Raw genomic sequence first — 19,952 nt, 5'->3', positions numbered from 1 at the left:
ATTCAACAATAATTTTAACTTTAATATAGTGTATGGGTGATGCATTATCACTTGCAAATCCTATTCGTGGGCCATCCTCAGATTTACAACTGCAAACTGATGATGACGTTAGTAATAATAAAAAACAACCCTCTCCAAGATTGATGCGATGAAATGTATTTTATGGTCTTAACGTTAAAATTCACAAGTTGAATTACAAATATTTTGATTGTATATTTTTGCGGTTTACGGAATGTTTTTGTTGAAAACAAAGTGTTAGTGAACATATGGTGTTAATTGTCCCACTGTTTTATTATTGCTGATCTTAATTATCTCACATTCATTTAACAGTATATTAATAAATATAGTAATAGGCTATGATGAATAAATATCTAAACTGAAAATACATGAAAAAAAAGGAAAAAAAAAAAATTTTATGCTACAAGTGATGTTTGGTTATGCTCCTGACCCCACAGTTCCAAAATCCGAAAAAAATCCAAAAACCAAAACACATCTGGCCCCGAGGATTTCGGGTAAGGGATTGTGCACCTGTAATCCGAATTTCATTATCTTACTTTTCATTTTAGAGACTCCACTTCTTTTTACTTAACAATTATGCGTTCATGTCTCGGCCAAGGCACCTACGTAGGAGGCTGAATTATATAATTTTCAGCATGTTTTATTCTTCAATTTTCATCTCTTACCATGAGCTTTAATTCAAACGTTTCTACATTGGTTATAGTTCCTCGCTGGGTGAGTGGCTTCCATTCTCAGCTACCACTCTGTTGGTCGTGAGTTCGAATCTCCGAGCAGCCAGTGAAGAACAAGAGGAATTTGTTTCTGGTGATGGAAATTCATTTCTCGCTATAATGTGGTTCGGATTCCACAATAAGCTGTAGGTCCCGTTGCTAGGTAACCAATTGGTTCTTAGCCACGTAAAAATAAATCTAATCCTTTGGGCCAGCCCTAGGAGAGCTGTTAATCAGCTCAGTTGTCTGGTTAAACTAAGATATACTTACTTCTACATTGTTTATTGTTCGTACACTTTATGAAAATAATGAAATACATATTTATAAGTATTTATAGGTGTATATACAGATACTGCCGGTTAAACCGGACTATTGGCTAAGAAGGACACCCTGGCCCCCCCATTAGTTCGTCTTAATGAGGGTCGACTGTAGCTGTTTACAAAGCTACTGTCATTAAAAGGAAATCTTTATCAATGTTGGTTAAAGCAACCTTTCAGAGTTAGCTTACAGGGCTTGATTACTTTGCCACAGGACTGAAAGGTGTCCTAATACATCAGCATTTTTTGCATGATACAAAACTTTCATTGCCTGTACAGTAGATATAGAGTTATTTGTAACAAATATTTTTACTTTACTCAGCTTTTTCATGAATGATTTGTGGATGAAAATTAGTTTTTCAAAAGTAGAGACTGTATAAAGAAAGCAAGGACAACCGTACCCTGTGGTTGAAATTTTCCATTTCTTTTTGCAATCTTTGAATGTTATAGCAACTTTCGAATGAAATCAAGACTAGGGTATGAATTTCGTAGAGAATTAACTTGAGCAGTATGGTCCCTTCAAATTCTATCTAGTATAGTGAAACACGACCTTGGCACTCTTATCACCAGGTTTCCCAGGGCTCTGTGCAGTGACTCTCTCTCCTCTGCCTTTTCCCATCACAAGTCCACCACCAGTACTATAATTCTCTCTCTCTCTCTCTCTCTCTCTCTCTCTCTCTCTCTCTCTCTCTCTCTCTCTCTCTCTCTCTCTCTCTCTCTCTCTCTCTCTCTCCTAACCCATACTTTAAAAATATTTTATCACTCCACCTCAAAGAAAATATAATGAAGTACGTAGATTCTCTCTCTCTCTCTCTCTCTCTCTCTCTCTCTCTCTCTCTCTCTCTCTCTCTCTCTCTCTCTCTCATAATATTGCATTCATTCCTTTATTGTTCCCCATGATTTCTGTTTGACATTGCCCAAATTTTAAATCATTTTCTCTCATTATTTAAGATCCTGTTTCCAATTAAGCATGACTTTAACTTCATTTTTGTGTCATAACATCACACGAGTAAGGTTTCATGGTAGGTTTTAAAGAAGAATGGTCAATTTTCTACTCTGAACTGACATTACCAAATCAATATTAACAGATACTGTAGAGGTTGTTATTGCATTCAAGTAAAAATGATTATAGGACTTCTACCGAATCTTCATGGTTTAAAGTTACGGGAAATCTATAAGGCAACAGACATGATCTTGAAGCTCCGCCTGCTTTGTAGAGTTGCCAGGTGTGCCTCCCCTTCGATGGACTTATGGCAAAAGCAGACTGACGTCTGCCAAGTTGTTCCTGGTATTCCCATGAGAGGTGGTACCAGTCATCTACACCAAACTATGAAGCGTTACCCATGTATTTTCTGATTTAAGCTGCTGTGCATGAGGAAACTATAGCTATTTAATTACTTGGTAATTTTATATATAAAACTTTACCATAAAAATGTCATTTTATAATGTTTCATTTTACGACAAATCAAGTTTGCGATGGGGTTAGCAGTTCCAATGGTTTCGAAGTTACGATGCAATACGATACGCCAATATTGAAAATATTTTAAATTTCGCTTGCGACGGCCACAGGCGGCAGCGTACGATGCCGTTGTGAACTTCTTGGAATTTTATGTTTGATGTAGTAATTCATGTTTCATGTTTATGATATGTATGTACAGTAGAGAGAGAGAGAGAGAGAACTGAGATATGTTTACATTAAAGCCTAATACAGTAACATGCTCTTAAACTATTTTGTTTGTATTTTATGCTAGAGTACTCTTATTTATATTTTTACTGCATTTTCATATTTATTTTTAGTTTTATAAACCAAATTATAAATGCAATCAAGTCTTAAATATGCACTCGATTCTATGCCGTCTGTGAACTTGGTACAACCTGTAGGGTTTTATCTTGCCTACATATGAAATAAGCATTTTACATAATTTTTTGGTGATTAGAGATGAAACATTCTCTAGTTTACTGTTTTGTGTGCTAATCATACTTAGAACAAAATAAATTTTTAATAAAATGGGTACAGTAAATTAAGCAAAGCAAAAAAAAATTGTAACACGTACTTACATATGTACGCACTCATTCAAAGGCGTCATGAACTTCTTGGAGTTTGTTTCGTATACAGTAATGTAAAAATATATCGGTCCTATTCTACTTGCACTATAACTACGGTAGTTGTTCACTACCGTACGAATGTTGAAATACAACCAAAATGGCTGTTATCCGATTCGGTTATAAGTAGAACAGTAGTTTTTCAGTCAGTTGTTTATGGCTGTACGCATTTACGCAAGAGTATAACATTACTAACAATTTTTTTATCATTCTCTTTTACTTTTTTAACTAAAAGATGGGATAAAGAGATGGAGGAAAAGCAGCTGGTCTATTGTAATTTGGTCTCTGTCACTGCCTGATTGTACGCTGCTGCCTGTTCCCGGGCGAAATTTAAAAATATTTTATAAATATTGTCTTACTGGTATTAATTGCTTACCCTACCACAAAGTTGAATTATAACTCGAGCACTGCCTGGGTACCTGAGTATTTTAATAGTTTTATCCCAAAAAGTGCATTTAGTCATGGAATTAATAGGAAAATACAGTAATTAGTGAATATTTCTCAGTGAAAAATACGGTGAATGGGCGAATTTTCAGCAAATAATGCGTATGCAGGCAATCCCTGGTTATCGGCAGGGGTTCCTTTCTGAGGGTGTGATGATAACCGAAAACTGTTGGTGATTTTCGGGGCGGGGGCGTATCGACACCGAAAAGCACCGATTTTCGGTTGTTGGCACCGCAGTTATGTATGCATCAGCACCAGTACCCAAATTTTCGGCGCCAGTAAGTGGAAATCCACTATTTTCAGCACTGAAAATTGCCAATTTTCCGCGCTAGACAAGCGCTGCAAAACCAGATCGCCATTAACCGAGCCCGCCGTTAATCGGGACTGCATCAGAAACCAAAAGGTGAGACCTTAATATGTGGATTTACTGTATTTAATATATAGTATACATGCATATGTAATTGGAAATCCATTTAACTCTGATAAATTTTCAAGAACTATGGTGATAAAGTAAAATATGCATATAAAGGACCTAATAATGAGACAATTTCTGGTGTGATGTTGAATAGGAATATGTTATGCAATGATCAAATAGCAATTCTATTGCAAAATGCAAAGCAAAAATGGGAATGTTGTTCGCACCAAAACTAGAAAAGCTAACACATGATTATGCTTTATAAAACCGTAGTCCACTTGAATATTGCAATATAATATAAAACCCACACTACCAAAAGGATATTGCACAAATAGAGAGTGTACAAAGGTCATTTACAGCTAGAATAGAAGAAGTTAAGGACCTGACTACTGGGAAAGACTACAATTCTTAAATTTATATAGTCTTGAAAGGAGAGAACGCTACATGGTAATTCAAGCATGGAAACAGATAGAAGGAATTGTTTAAAACATCATGGAACTAAAATTATCAAAAAGAGCAAGCAGAGGTAGATTTCAAAAAAACTATACCAGAAAATTAAGGAAAGCACACAGGACATTAATCCACCACGCACCAGCATCTCTCTCTCGTCTATTCAATGCGCTACCAGCTCATCTGAGAACATAACAGGAGTGAGCGTAGATGTGTTTAAGAATAATTGACAAATATCTAAGATGCATCCCAGACCATCCAAGACTGGAAGATGCAAAATATACCGGAAGATGCGTTCTCTCTCTTAGACATCAAAGGTGCCTCACACTGAGGGACCTCTCTCTCTCTCTCTCTCTCTCTCTCTCTCTCTCTCTCTCTCTCTCTCTCTCTCTCTCTCTCTCTCTCTCTCTCTCTCTCTCTCTCATTGTTCATAAAGAGTTGGACATGAGCTCATGAGAGAGAGAGGGGCGAGCAAGCACAAACATACGGTATGTAGTTTCCTTGATGCATTGTATACATGTACATACATAAAATACTTGCGCACAGACTGAAAAGTGTCCATTACATTAGTGTTAAATAGAGTAATATACTTCATTAATTAAACATTTATAAAAGATACTGTACCAGAAAGAGGGGAAAAGTGAGTGAGTAGCACGCAAGTACAGATACACTCTGGTGCACGTGTACACTTGCACACCCAGGCTATCCAATAAGCTAGGCTTACGCATCCACTTTACAACAAAAACAACAGTTACAAACTATATAATGAGACTTATTGAAAATTTTATTCTAATACACAAATTTCTAAGTAATTTCTTATATATAACCTACTCTGTTGATCTGCCTCTTGATTTTATAGCAGTAGAACCTTTCAGCTTTTGAAACTGAAAGCCCAGTTTTCTTGTAAGATCAGCTGATGTTTAATTGGTATAATTTTTACATTAACAGAATCGCAGACAAAAAACCTCAAGCGAGAGTTCTTCTTCCCGTTATCCACGCCGTTCTGAAGACCGTGAAGGGGGAGGAGAAAGTTCTGGGGACGAAAACCCTTACCACTGCCCATTACCTTCTCCTCACTCCACGCTTTCTACTCATTCAGCAGAACACTCTTTCCCTCCTGAAGGTGTTGGTGGGGCATCTGGACTTGGTACTGATTGGAACAATGATTTAGATGATTCCCAGTCAGTAAGTATAACATTAATTTTCAGTTAACTTAATTATGGTCATTTTTGTTGCTCAGAGGGGAAACCATAGATAGTGTAGATTTTAAAAATGTCTTTATTACACTTTATTTTTTAATAATCCAGTCAAGTTTTCTCATAACTGTAAATTACAGCTTAAAAGATTTCTATATCACTGAACCCATTACAGTAATCTGCATTGTAATTACTAAACCTATTATTAATCTTGAATTGTCGCTATGGTGGCGCAGTGGCATGATTCTCGGTTACCAGTCGAAAGAGCTGGTGTCCAAATTCTGCCACTCAGCCGAAAAAACATGATAAGGTTCAGTAGGAGAATAGGTACCAGGCCCTCGGGCTGGGGAGTTAAACAGTGGGCCTAGCGACACATTGGCCACGTCATAGGTATTGGGACCTGTCGCCCTAAGAAACAGGAGATCAGCGCCTGCCCTGTGAGGCTACAGAGGCCCAGGAGGACCTTATTAATTTTAAATAGCCTAACTGTGCAGAACACATCCAGGCATGCTGGTTTAAAACTTTGCAAAAAAAAAAAAAATAGAATGTTTTGGTTTTTTCATATTGTTTAATCAGTTGTGGTATTCTTCATATTGCTTTTCACAAACTTAATTTATTGAAGGAGTAAACGTAATGGTAGATAACAGGAAAATCAGAGGAGGTTATTTGGAATTTTTGTGGCATAATTGACCAGAAAATAACCTAGTTAGCCTTGTGCATCTAGGATTATTGCATATAGTATGTCTTGCTGATGCACTTTATGGTACTAGGTCATTTGTAGCTTGTTGGCCCAGTTGCATTGCTTTCTGCTCTGTGTTTTTCATAATTTCCATGGAACACTCTTTGACATGTTAACTTTTTAACTAGGCTTTGTTCCATTTCATTTTTCCAGTTCTACTAAAGTAGTTTATTGAGAACACTTGCATTGTGTTACTACATAATACTAATAATTAGTCTTTTGTCCTTTTTTTTTATTTATGTGAACTCAGTAGAATTATTACTGTTGTAAATTAGTTTAACTGGGCAGCTAATTGACATTGCAAGACCTTCTTAAGGTCCTGAATTTGTTCCTTTGTTAGAGTAGTTAATTTGAATTGTGTTTGATTTGCACACCAAAGCTGAAAAAAATCAGAGAGATGCAAATGGCAGTACAGCTGGAGTCACGTGGGCCCTGCAATAGGGTTTGGATTGAAAATGTTTCCCACAAGAATCTGTTGTTGAAGGTCACTAAAGAAATACTTAGCTGTTCATAAAGTAATTTCAATTTATGTAGATTTCAAGTTACACTTGTTACTTTGAGAAAGAGCACTGGAATTTGGACTGTACAAATATGAGAGAAAACATACAGAGAAGCTTAACCAAGTAAAACTTGTTACAAAAGTAGGGCTTGAGTTTCTAAAAGCATGTACTAACTAAACAGACAGTTGAATCCTTCCTTCAGGAGAAATGAAGAGAAGTGAGGGTTAACCCCCAAAAGGGAAACAAAAGTAAAAGGAGAATTCCTAAGCTGGTAGTTGTGGACCAGTCCAAAAAGGAGAGATATTAGCAATAAGAATCAGTCTCAAAGGCAATGGTCTCAATAAATTTATTCCTGTGGTGCTTGGTAATTAGAGATACAGTATATTAAATTGCTTGCCATTAAACCTCTATTGACATTTATAGAATTTATGCAGTTTGGAAATTCTCATACTTTGGATAGATAAAACGTGAAGATCAATTGGGCTTTGAATTCTGTGAACTGGAAATAAGAGGGGTATGTTGCAAAACAGTGGCAAAAATTGATAGTTGTTGGACTGTAGTTAAAAAATTCACAAATGGTTATCTGGTTAACTGAGCATTAAGCTGTTAAAAGTACTGAGAAAATCAAGCTAAGAACTTGCCTAATTTCTCAATTTACTCAAAGAAATTATTCTAAGAGGCACAATACCAGGTCCCACAGTTGATGACACTACCTAATAGTGCTGATTATCAGTAAGATTGCTAACTTCCCAACAACTTGAAGTAGCTGGGACCACCAGAACCTTTCATACATTACAGCATAATATAATGGGAAGATGGCAAGGTATTTGTTTAGAAAAAAATATTGATACTAACTTTTGGTGCTCCACCAAGAGGGCTACAGAACAGTAACAGCACCACTTGTATGGTCACCATATATGTTTGTAGTGAGAAGAGAGGCTCAAGGTTAAATTAGAAAAGAATGGAGGGTGGATTGAAAGCAAGGGTAAAGTAATTTGCATATCTGTGGTAAAAGTTCAGTAAAATGATGTAGATACAGATTTGATTACCTTTTGCAAAATTAAAGAATCAGGATTTAGCTGAAATTTCATTTCATTGTTTGATATATTTTAAAAGAGTTGATATACAGTGTCTATTAATTATGATAAAAATTGTCCATAAATTGTGAAATGCTACAGTGTAAGTATCCTGTTGTAAGATGAAGGGTATTCAATTTACACAGTATGGAAGTTCAAAATAAGATGAGGGTATTCAACTACAGGTATGAAAGTTCAGATACCCAGCTTAAAAGTTAATTATAAAGCTCAGAGTTTCTGGAAAGTAATTCCATGTTTTAAAATTTTTTTAATTGAAATTTTATTGACCTGTGAATATCCATGTGTAATTTATATAACAACTAGAGAATATGTATGGCCACTGAAAGACTTTGGTTTTCAGGAAGATGCTACTGAGGGTGAAACAACAGACGAGGAAAATGAGAATAAGGAGTATTCTAGAGGCCTTGGACTTGGAAGCTTGGGCCGCAATTGTTCCAATGAACCTATAGAAGAGGATGGCATTGAACTCCAAGAGGTGACTGTGCATAAAAGTTCAGCAGATGTAGATAGAGGCATCAATTTTAATCTTAATAGGTCTCAGGTAAGGCATGCAACATTTGAAATTTTTACTAGAAAAATTAGCTGTAGGCAATGTAAATGCAGAATCTTATAAAAGAATTACCTGTTTTATAGTATAAAGAGTCATGGAAGATAGTTTAGTGTAGACCACTGAAAGTTACGAGCTCAGTTCTTGTTTGTCCCCAAGAGAAATTAAGAGTTGCTCTTTGTAATTCTTGTCATAAGATGTTTCATTATGGCAGTATGTCTGTTTTTTTCTAACATTAGTACATGTAATATGATTGCAATTAGAAATAGAAACTTGAGCAACTTTGGTTATTAGTTGATGTTTTGGTGATAACTTTGGTTGTGTTACATTATTGTAATAAAGATAAAATATGGCTAGTTTCAGTATTAGGTTAGGCATATTTAACCATGGCCGAGTGTCATAACCTTCACTTTACCAAGGTCTTTTGATCCAGTTCAGGATTTAGTTAGTTATAAATGATTTGTTTAACCAGACCTCTGAACTCTTTTAGGGTTCTTCTCGGGCTGGGAAGCAGTTCAGGATTAAATGTATTTTTAATTAATCCTTGTATCTTTGCTTTCATTCTTGATATGCTGCTATATTTTTAAATTGGTGTTCCAGCATCAATTCATACAGACTTTCCTCGGGGCACAAGGCCATCAGGTCATGTTCAAAGTGTCTTGAATTTTCTACAGTCTGCCCTTCAGTTGGGTCCTTTATTATTTCCCTGTAGGGGTTTGCCATCAGTTGTGCCATGGGGAATACTGTAGGCAGTATTTTGGGAATGTCATTCATAAGTATCTTGATAGGTGTAGTAGCACTATAGGTAATAGGCCTTCTCCCCAACATTTCAATCATCTACTAGGATAGTAGCATTATATCCATTTTAAGAGATAATTTTGGCCCTGATAGTTCTCTCCTGTGTCAAGTGCTGAACATAACTTTACATAATTCTCTTACCAGGAGGATAATATGCATGGTAGCTGTGGTCGTCGTACTCTACCTCTTCAAGATTCTCAGTGCGTAAACTCCATCTTTAAGGAAGAAAAATCTAAAGGTAAAATTTTGTTTCTTTTAAACAAATTTTTTGTTCTTGTACAAGCATAAGTAAAGAATGTACATTAGTATTAAACATTATAGTAGTTTGACAAAAAGGACTTCGTCATCTTTGCTTATCAAGAGAAAAATTATGAACTGCAGATTAGTTACTTTTCCAGAAGAGAGCAGTCATCATTTGCCCCAAAAAAATTATATAATAGTAACTGTTCGAATATTTTTGCTGTCGTTTTTATTCATTTCCTTTTAACTAGTTCTTCTGGATAAAGACAGGCAAAAGTTTGTTGATCAAATTTGAATTGACTGTGTGGTTATCTGGAATTGTCTTTTAACATATTATTTCTGTCTTACTAGTTACTAGTTAACTTCCTTTCCTTCAGCTATCATCCCCATGTCCATAAATCATGGCTAACTTACAGGTCTCTCCAAGTCTATTTTTTTATTGGTCTTTCTCTGTTAAATTCCTCTTTATTATCCATTAGGGTTTCTAAAATATTTTCTTTTTCTGTTTGTTCATTCTAATACTATTCTTATGTCTTTTCTCTCTTACCAAGCCACCTGCATCCTAGTTGCTCACTCCTTTTAGACATCTCTCTTCTCTCTGGTTGTCTTTTGAAAATGTCTAAATGAAACAGAATGCTGTCAGAAAAGCTAAATTAAAATCAGTATTAGTTATCTGAAAACTTTCTGGAAAGGCTGCTCATTGTAGGTAGTTGAAACTTGTGTTTTGTGAAGTTGATCGTTCTTAGAGTAGATGTTGTTTTCTAACAGTGACACTTCCTGTAATCATCATTAGATAGACTTTGGAATTTCAGTCAGTAGTGACTTGGGCACACTCCTTACTTATTAATAGTCACAGCATTTTTTTATTTTATTTATTTGGTAATTGCTTAAATTTGTTCACATTTATGTTAAGGTGGTATTTTTATAGATTCGGTCTGGACTATTTTTGAAAATGTTTAAATTTAGAAATGTATCCGTTATGGGGATGTCCAGTTGTAATTTACAGTTTCAGCTTTATTTTCATTTTAATGAAAGGGGGCAACTCATAGTTGTGATTTAGGGAAACTTAATAATCCACGGAAATATTAGTGAATGCTATTGCTGAGGACAAGTGTTCAGTGTTTTTATAGCCTTCCTTTTTGTATCATTATTATAGTTACTATGTTATTTGCATAAACCCTGTTGCCCTTTATATACTAAAGAGGTAAACAATTACACATATTACAGCACTTTATATTGATATTTGTACATTATTTTAAAATTTTGTGCCACTTAATTTTCCAACTGAGTATTTTTTGTGTATTTCTTATATCAAAAGGGTAATAAATCTTTATTTACAGTACATTGTTGTATACAGAAAAAATGACATTCTTTTTCCAAGTGAAATTTTCTAATATGATTGTTTTCTAACTATGGGAATTTGTATGGATGAAGGGCATTTTTCACTACAATTGTGGATGGATAACATTTCAGGGTTGTTTAACTGCCACTGTTATGATAGAATCCATTACTGTATGCATTCATGTTAGATCAGATTTCTTCTTCTTCACAAGGTTGTTATAGTCTAGTTTTGTAGCTTATGTTAAATTTAGTGGTGTGCCATAGTATGCAAAAATAGTTTCCTATTGATTCATCTTCTCTCTGTCATTTGCTGACTAATTATTTTTACTTCCTGGATTGGATTTTGAAATCTCTCTCTCTCTCTCTCTCTCTCTCTCTCTCTCTCTCTCTCTCTCTCTCTCTCTCTCTCTCTCTCTCTCTCTCTCTCTCTCTCTCTCTCTCTCTCTCTCTCTCTCTCTCTCTCTCTCTCTCTCTCTCTCTCTCTCTCTCTCTCTCTCTCTCTCTCTCTCTCTCTCTCTCTCTCTCTCTCTCTCTCTCTCTCTCAGTAGGTTGGCAGTAAATACCTTCTACTGTAGTGTTCTCGTCTCTAGATTTTAAATATGTTGACGCAATGATCATAAATAGGATAGGATGTAGTGCATTGTTTTACGTGTACTAGGCACTCATGGTTTTGTTTGTTTGGAAAAAGACAAAGGGTTTTGGTAATGATTAGTTTTCATAGGTAGTAGAGACACATTCACCTTAGGCTGCTCATTTCATCATTGGCTTCACAGCTTGTGGAGCCGTTTTCATCAGCTGAAGCTCATCGGGCTATAGGCCGGATGAGCTCTTTACGATTACTAATTGCAGGGTCTGATCATGATGAAGTCCTAGGAAAGAGGAAGCTTTTGACAAGTCGAAGTGATAGTGCCAACAGTGAGGTATGTATTCAAAGGAAAAATTGTTGTACATGGTTATGCATAGTTTTCTTAAATGTCTTGGTGTTTGTTCAAATGTGCATGTACATAGAAAAGGAATATCATTAATGGATATCCTGTTACTGTTGGTTTTCTTTGATGAAATAGACAATTCTTCATAAGTTATCCAAAGGAGGTAAGTGCATTGTTTCCTCTATATTGTCAAAAAGTGAAAATCTCGTCTTGAAGTTTTCACATCAGCGGAGTATTTTGCATTATGGTACGTCTTTTTTCAAGAACTGATAATGTTAGTGAGATATCAGTTATCTGTGTTCTTTGAAACAGTTGAAATTCCATGAATACTCATTATTTTTAACCATATTTTTATTCAAAAGTCAGAATCTGATTTTGTATAAATAATGTAAAACTTGTGAATGCCAGATCTAGTATAGGTCTTATTTATTTTGCATGCAAGTCAAATTTTGTTTATTAGGACATTGGTTTTATGGAATAGTAGATGACTGTGAGCTTAATTCTATGAGAACTAAACTCATCAGTTAGATATTACTTACTAGCATCCTGTTCAATGTTCTCATATCCAGTCGCACTAGAATTGTGTGTGTGAACATATGAATTCATTTATAAATGTAGTCTTTGAGATAGAATTTCCTTGAGAGATCAGTTTAAAATTTTTCATCCAATGAAAACGAGGGCATAACACACATTTTGTAGATTTTAATAAGGAGCACAAAAATTCAACAAATATAATTAGGTGAAAGATCAAAGGACTTTTCAGTGGTTAGGATTCAAAAACATGTAACTATTATCTTGGATTGTTCTTCTGTGTTTTTGTCAGAGCTTCATAATTTCCATCAGTTTATTATGTACATCATTATTTTTCTGTATTTGCTCTTTTGCATGGTTTTATAAGTAATTAATAATCAACACCTGCTTGGGAGAGGGTTGCTGTTTGCCTGGTTTGGTGTCATCAATAGAAATTGTGGCTTTTTGAAAATATGTAATTTTGTGTGTTCTTGGTTTTCATTTTTATTAGATTATTCCTCCATTAAATAGCATCAGTATTTTCTTAGTTTTTGTAACTCTCCTTAAGCTTAAAGTTGATTTTTTCGTTTTGCTGTACCCTAACTAGTTAACAACCATTACCTAGTTTGCACATCAGTTTCATATATGTAACTTACCAAGTAATTACTTAGCTGTAGTTTCTAACTTGTGCAGCAGCCTTTATATAAAAAACTGCGATAGCACTTTGATAGTTTGGTGTAGGTGACAAGCCCCGCCCACTAACGGGAGTAATGGAATCAACTTGGCAGAAAACCTCATTCTGTTTCTGCCGCACTCTCAAGTCATTGGGGGTTCGCTGCAGCTTTTGTTTACTGATTTTCGATCATATGGCTGGATTTCAGTGAAGTATTATCGCTTATTTGAGTAGCCTTCAAGCTTTAATAGCTTTCAGGATAATTTTTTCTAGTCCTTTGGGTACTACAGTATTATGTCTGAGTCAGGTTCACCTAGTTTCGCTATTGTAGCGAAAGTTGCAAAACCAGATTAAAGCTTCTTATGATTCTCAAACAATTTGTTCCCAAGACGGTTCTCCTCTCCAGCAACATGCGTTTTGTGGGAGTAAGCCTAAGTCCAGTCTAGGACCTGCTCCAATGTCCTGTTCCTCGGACAGAACTATCAAGAGGAGCTCAAGTCCTTGCTGAAGAAATGAGGAAGTCCTCTGTGCACAAGTGGGAACCAGTCTTCTCGAGTTTTGGGAGTAGTGGATTATCAAGGTTCTGAGGGAGGGCTTCTCCATTCCGTTCATGGAGCATGACCAGACTTTTTGTCACCGGGCATTTCGTTGAACAAACCTTTGGAAGTTTTGTCGAACAAATATTTTATCGAATGGAAGTTTCGGTTAAGGACGTCTAGTTGAATAACCAATTTTGCAGGCTGCGGTCCTGAATCTTCGTCAAAGGCACTGACCAAAGTGGAAAAAACATCCAGATGTATGAGTATCAGGGAATTTTTTTCTATGTTGCTTACTGCAGCTTTTTCAAAATCAACAGTTATTGAAATAGGCCGTATAGCACACTTTTCATATGTTTCTTGATTTTTTAATTTCATGGTGCAGTACACAGGTGGAACAGTATAATTTTCTGCAAGGAGAGTATGGATGGTATTAGTTGATGGTTGGCAGGAGCACTATCAAACGTACCATCGCAAAACCAATGCATACTTCGTGCCAGTAAATCGAGATTAGCGTCAGTTGCCATTAGTGATGCTGTCCTCTTTGAATAAAACTAATCTCTCAACCCCTGTGGTTCCTATCTGTTTATGTCCTTTGTCCTCTCGTCATTCTGCTGAGACTTTCTTTTTTGGGACGGGAAGTAGTTGCTTCTAAGGGGAAGTCAGATGTGCTGTTCTGAATTATATTACTGGTAACTTCTTCAGCGTTAGATGCTCTTTCCTTCATCTTCTGTACTGGCGTGAGTACAACAGCTTTACTTGCATCTGGTGGGTGAGAATGTTGGAGTGGATTACCTTGCAGTATATCATTCACTGCCTTAAGTTGTCTGCCACATTTACGTCTTTTCGCATTTCAAATAGGTAATGTCATCCCTCTTTTTGTCAACTGTATAAGCGTACCCTTTATGCAGTAGTTTCCTTCCGCCACAATTAGTAACAGTGAACTCCATGGGCTATAACAAAAAAATTTAATGATTTAGAACTGAATTAGGGAAAACCTTATAATAAAGTATATATTCATGCTAATGAAATGTGAACTATTACCTTTAAACTAAATACAGTCCTTCTTTCCAGTTGGTAGTAAGAATGTCTTCAGTTTTACAAATTCTCCTTTCTAATTTAAAAACATTTCTTACTTTAACCAGCTGAATACCCTAGTACAGTATGTTTATTAACATCTAATTGAGTAATTACCTGGTTGGTTGCACCATTACATTATCTACTTCATTAGTCTCTCGACGTAAAGTTAGTTCAAAGAAATTCTATTTGATGTACCATCAGACGACAAAATGTCCGATGACAAAAAATCCGGGTACCTTCATGAAGAGCACCCCTTTAGTCCCTTCTCCCATCGTTTTGACAGCCTACTCAGAGGCTCGGGAAAACATTTGGCCCTTTTTGGAGGAGGCCTCCTCTCTCCTTCGAAAGAGAGTCACAGAAGTCGAGGACACCAACTCAGAGGGCTACTACTACCGTTTGTTTGTGGTCCCAAATCATCAGGGTTTGGAGACCAGTCCTCAATGTAAGCACCCTCACTCTCTTCGTCCGCCAGACGAAGTTCACCAAGGCAGTTGGATGATATCCTTGGATATGCAGGATGCATGCTTCCACTTCCCCATCCATCCGGACTCCAGGAAGTATCTAAGGTTTGTCTTCCAGGACACACTCAGGCACCACATCAGAATCTAAACACTTGTCTCCACTCAGAGCGTGCGGCAGTGCCTGAGCCCCTGGCACCAGCAAAATCTTCTAGCTTTGGGCTCTTTGTTTCGGCCTCTCTAAGGCACCTGAAGTGTTCACTTGAGTCCTCGCTCCTTTAGCAAAATAATTTCGTTTAATAGGCATAAACGTCAGTCTATATCTGGACGACTTCAAGTGAAAATGCACAAAGGACTTGAACATCTTTATCAGAAACTGGGAATTATCATCTACCTTCAGAATCCCCAGTTGGCCTCGTCGCAAGAGTTCCTTTATTGGGGATGAGTCAACTCCCGGACTTTCAGGCCTTTCCGTCGGCCAAGAGAATAGCCAGCTGCCTTCAGATGGTCGACAGGTTTCTAGCCCCTTCATTTTGCTTGGCCCATCAGTGGATGAGCCTACTGGGGACTGTCATCCATCAAGACATTCATCATGTTAGGCAAACTTTGTAGAGTTTTGCATTCTTCCTCAAGGCTGGACACGTACACTTTTCCCATAAACCCAGAGATCAAGTTGGACCAGCAGTGGTGATGGTCCGAATGTATACTTTCAGAAGGAAAGCCCTTCATTCTCTGAGCCCAGAACTAGACTTCTATTCAGACTCCTCTGTTTTAGGTTGGAGAGTCCTCTTGGGGAACCGGGAAGTTTATGGGACGTGGTCGCCGGAAGAACAGAACCTTCACATCAGTGTCAGGGAGGTGAAAGCAGTGCACCTAGGGCCTCAGTGCTTCTCAACCCTAGTTCACAGCAAGATTGTGGTCGTCCATTCAGACAGTACCACAGCCCATTCACTCAGTTTCTCTCTGCCAGACAGCAAGAGACCTTCTACTGTGGACAGATCAATGATTCTAGTCACTCGAGTGATTCAGGGTAAATTAAATATTCTGGCGGACGAACTGAGCCATCGAAAAGTAGGTCCTTCCCACCTTGGATTCCCTGGTCAATCGGAATCTGTGATATTATTGGGCAGGGCAATATTGAACCTGTTTGCCACCTCCAGGAACCATTGCCTTCCTCTCTTGTTCTTGGGCCCCCAGGAACCATCGCCTTCCTATCCTTGTTCTCGGGCCCCAGGAACCATCGCCTTCCTCTCTTTTGTTCACAGGCCCCGGATCTAGCCCCATTCTGGCCTATGAAAGAATGGTTCCAGGACCTGCTGTGGTTGTGTGTGGACTCCCCAAGACCCCTTCCCCTAAAAAACTGTCTCTACTCAGACAACCTCACTTTAAGAGATACCAAAGGTTTGTCCACTCTTGCCCTGACAGGCTTCAGACTGTCCAGAAGTTTGTCAGAGCGTAAGGGTTTTCAAGAGGCTCTGCAGAGGCTACTGCAAGATGCAGGCCTCGTTTTCCTAGCCACGTCTTCCAGGCTTGGTGGGAGATTTTCAGAAGCTGGTGTCTGACTCAACATCTCTTCTTCTGAGACATCTGTGACCCAAAATGTGGATTTCCTTCTTTATCCGAGGAGATCTAGGAATCTTTCGTCCTCCACCATTAAACGGTGTCAAGCGGTGTGTAGCTCAGTATTTAAACACAGTCCTGAATCTTCATCAATTCCAGATCTTAACAACCTCGTCAAGTCCTTTGATACGTCTAGCAAGGAAAGGAAGATCGGTTCTGGAACCTGGACGTAGTGTCGAAGTGGTTGACAGGTCCCTCTTTTGAACCCCTTCATTCCTTTTCTCGGAGAAATCTTACTCGGAAGACTCTCCTCCATGTGGCCTTGGCCTTGGCTACTGCTAACATATTAGCAATATCCAAGCCATCAATAATGGGTAGGTTTCCTACATGGAGACGCAGTTTGCTACTTTACCCTTGGATTTTTAGCCAAGAACGAGGACCCTTCCAAGCCCTGGCCCCTTTCCTTCTCCATTAAGACCTTAACAGATACCTTGGCTCTGAGAAAGAAAAGAGAGTTCTTTGTCCTGCTAGGGCTTTTAAAGGCATTACCTGAGCAGGACCAAGAAGATCAAAGGACCATCCAGTAATCGCTGGTGCTCTCTCAAGAACCTGTTTCTCCCTCTTGACTAAGAATGCATTGTCCTTCTTCGTCAAAGACTTAATTTCTGAGGCACAGTCTCAGGTTCAGGAGGACATTTTGCCTACTTTTAAAGTGAAAGCTCATGATGTCAGGGCAGTCTCTACCTTATTAGCTTTCTGGCACAATATGTCCCTCACTTCTGCAGTCAGCGTACTGGAAGTGTGAACTGATCTTCACGTCTCACTATTTGAAAGAAGTTGTGACCATGTTTGAAAATTGCAGTACCTTGGGGCCATTTTCAGTGGCTGGCATGGTATTGAGGAAGAAAGCATAGGCATTTCCATTTTTCTCCTACTATCTCTTCACCTTGAAGTAGAGTGTCGAATTGTTGGGAGCCAGGGAGCACAGTGTGCCTGAAGTACCCACCAGCCTCAGTGGATGGGTTGTGGTGTTTTTCAGTGTAGGTGACAGTATTGTCTGGTTTTTTTTATATTGGTTCTGTGCCAAGGGCAAGCACACTTACATATGCTTTAACTAGCCATCGGTCCTATCCTTCACTGCAAAGCTCCCTTTTAAGTAGAGGCCTCGCCCCTTGGCTTTACCGCCACGCCACTACAAACTAAGTTGAGCACCAACCAGAGGCAGTATTCACCTTCAGTAGCTCTCTTACCATGTAAGGAAATGACACACATTGGTTCAGTGCTAGCAATTTTTCTATTTCAAAGTCATTACCATGCCTTAATGCTTTGGAATAGAATGTGCCCATGTATCTCACCCCCTTTCATTGTGGGATTCAGCTGTGTAATTACTGGGCAAGTTACCATATTTGACGGTGTATAAGATGCACTTTTTAATTAAAAAAAATGGCCTAAAAAATCCCCTGCGTCCTATATACATAATGTAGGCTCAAAATTTAAGAATTTTGGCCGAAATTATACATGAAACGTCACATAGATGTTGTAGCCTAGCCTAACATTCGGTGTTATCCTAATAACCTTTTAAAAACCAAAGTTTATTATAATTATATTTATCATTATCACACTTACCATCACCGCAATTACTACTGCTAGTATTATAATCAATATCTACGTTGTTGTTATCGATATTTTCATTAAAATGTGTTAATATCATTATCGTCGTCTATAGCGCATCGCCGCATTCCACATTTACAGACTTACAGTACGTGTGCTGCCACCTATTATTGATTATCTCGAGAGCTTTACGGATAACAAGGCTTCGTGCAGTTGGTAGTTGGCAATTCCTGCTAACATTCTCTTTACGCATAACTTTTATAATATATAATGGATATATATAACATATATTACCGTAGGTAATATCTTTATTAATGTTTTTGTTGATTCTGCCGGTAAGAAACAATGTTTACAAATGAATGTGTTGCAATCTATTGGTAAGCCTATGAGGTAGCTTTCAGCAGCAGACGAAACATTCGATCGTAGTAAATGGCTGATTGTATAATACATATTTTGATAATTATAAATATGGTAAATAACTTCTTTATTAATGTTTTTGTTGGTTCTGTTGGTAAGAAACAGTATGCATTTGATAACCTAATACTACAGTTTTTACTTAAAATCATATGAGCATAGGCTAGGAAACATTTTTTTTTCCCTCAATGTCCTGCTGAAATTGGGGTGCGTCCTATGCAGACATGCGTCTTATAAGCCATCAAATACGGTACTTATATGAAAATGATGTTTCCATAATAAAATTAAGTTTCATATATACTTACCAAGTAATTATAGAATTGGAGCCCGCCCTCCTCCCCTCTCATGGACATAAGAGCACAAACAGAATGAGGTTTTCTGTTGAGTTGTTTCCAGTACTCCTGTTAGTGGGCGGAGCGTTTCACCTACACTAAACTATTGAAGTACCATCGCGATTTTTTAAATAAAGGCTGCCGCGCAAGTTAGAAACTATTATTATTTTATTATTAAAAAATATCCTTTTTGCTTAAATGCGCTTTACCTATATTTCATATTAATTTTATCTTCTGTACTGCATTATCTTACACATTTTCTCAATGGTTTTTTGCATTTGTCTCATGTTCTCTAGGCTAGTATTAATTTTTTATAGGTTTGACTGCTAAGTGTTTTTCTGTGTTTTCTGCTAGCTATAGGTTGTGATTTATTAGTGTTTTGATTTTTCTTGCCAGAGCCTTCCAGAATGTGCTTGTAGTGCCCTAATGTCTTGGCATGATAAAGACCCACACCTCTTATGCAGCTCATGCCCCTGCAAAACAATTATCTCCTCAGCTTGCCTGTGAAACATGCCATTGTTGGTTGCTCAAACTTTGTCATTACTTCATGCCCTAAGGATGCCCTTTGGGCCTCTTCTGTGTCCTCAGATTCTTACATATCCAAGTCTGCCTTGGAGTTGTCATTCCCAAGGAGCAGCCTAATTGCTCCAACTTTACTTGTTTTATCCAAGGGTCGACCACTTGACCGTTACATCTCTCTCTCTGACCATGCTTACTCTGCAACTAACTTTATCAGGAAATTCTCTACTCAACTTACCCCACACCCAAACTCTTGACTGTGAATACTCCCTTCCTTCCAGAAAGCAATGTTACATCCATGGAAGATGGCTCTCCCTTAGCCAGTACGAATTTGTTCTAGTCTGCAGTCTTAGATTGGTGTTTCAGTTCTTGACAGTGTGTTTTGTAGTAAATCATCGCATTCCTCCTCTGCTGA

General features: G+C 37.6%; 1 protein-coding gene across 7 annotated transcripts in view; it reads left to right on the top strand.

The window, feature by feature from the left end:
- The window catches only part of LOC136854615 (uncharacterized), a 493,174-nt gene that overhangs the window by 427,272 nt on the left and 45,950 nt on the right, over nucleotides 1–19,952 (top strand). For 4 of the 7 annotated variants that reach the window (XM_067131142.1, XM_067131143.1, XM_067131137.1 and 1 more), the window contains 4 exons: nucleotides 5,406–5,642; nucleotides 8,330–8,530; nucleotides 9,479–9,572; nucleotides 11,765–11,835. In XM_067131142.1, the coding sequence (XP_066987243.1) occupies nucleotides 5,406–5,642; nucleotides 8,330–8,530; nucleotides 9,479–9,572; nucleotides 11,765–11,835 (603 nt within the window). Of the gene's footprint in view, nucleotides 1–5,405; nucleotides 5,643–8,329; nucleotides 8,531–9,478; nucleotides 9,573–11,731; nucleotides 11,836–19,952 lie in introns of all 7 variants that reach the window. The other 3 variants (XM_067131141.1, XM_067131136.1, XM_067131138.1) reach the window with 1 other exon arrangement.

This window comes from Macrobrachium rosenbergii, chromosome 29 (genome assembly GCF_040412425.1).
Source record: "Macrobrachium rosenbergii isolate ZJJX-2024 chromosome 29, ASM4041242v1, whole genome shotgun sequence".
Classification (NCBI taxonomy): domain Eukaryota; kingdom Metazoa; phylum Arthropoda; class Malacostraca; order Decapoda; family Palaemonidae; genus Macrobrachium; species Macrobrachium rosenbergii.
Note: the sequence above shows the minus strand (reverse complement) of the source record. Positions and strands in the feature narration are given on the sequence as shown.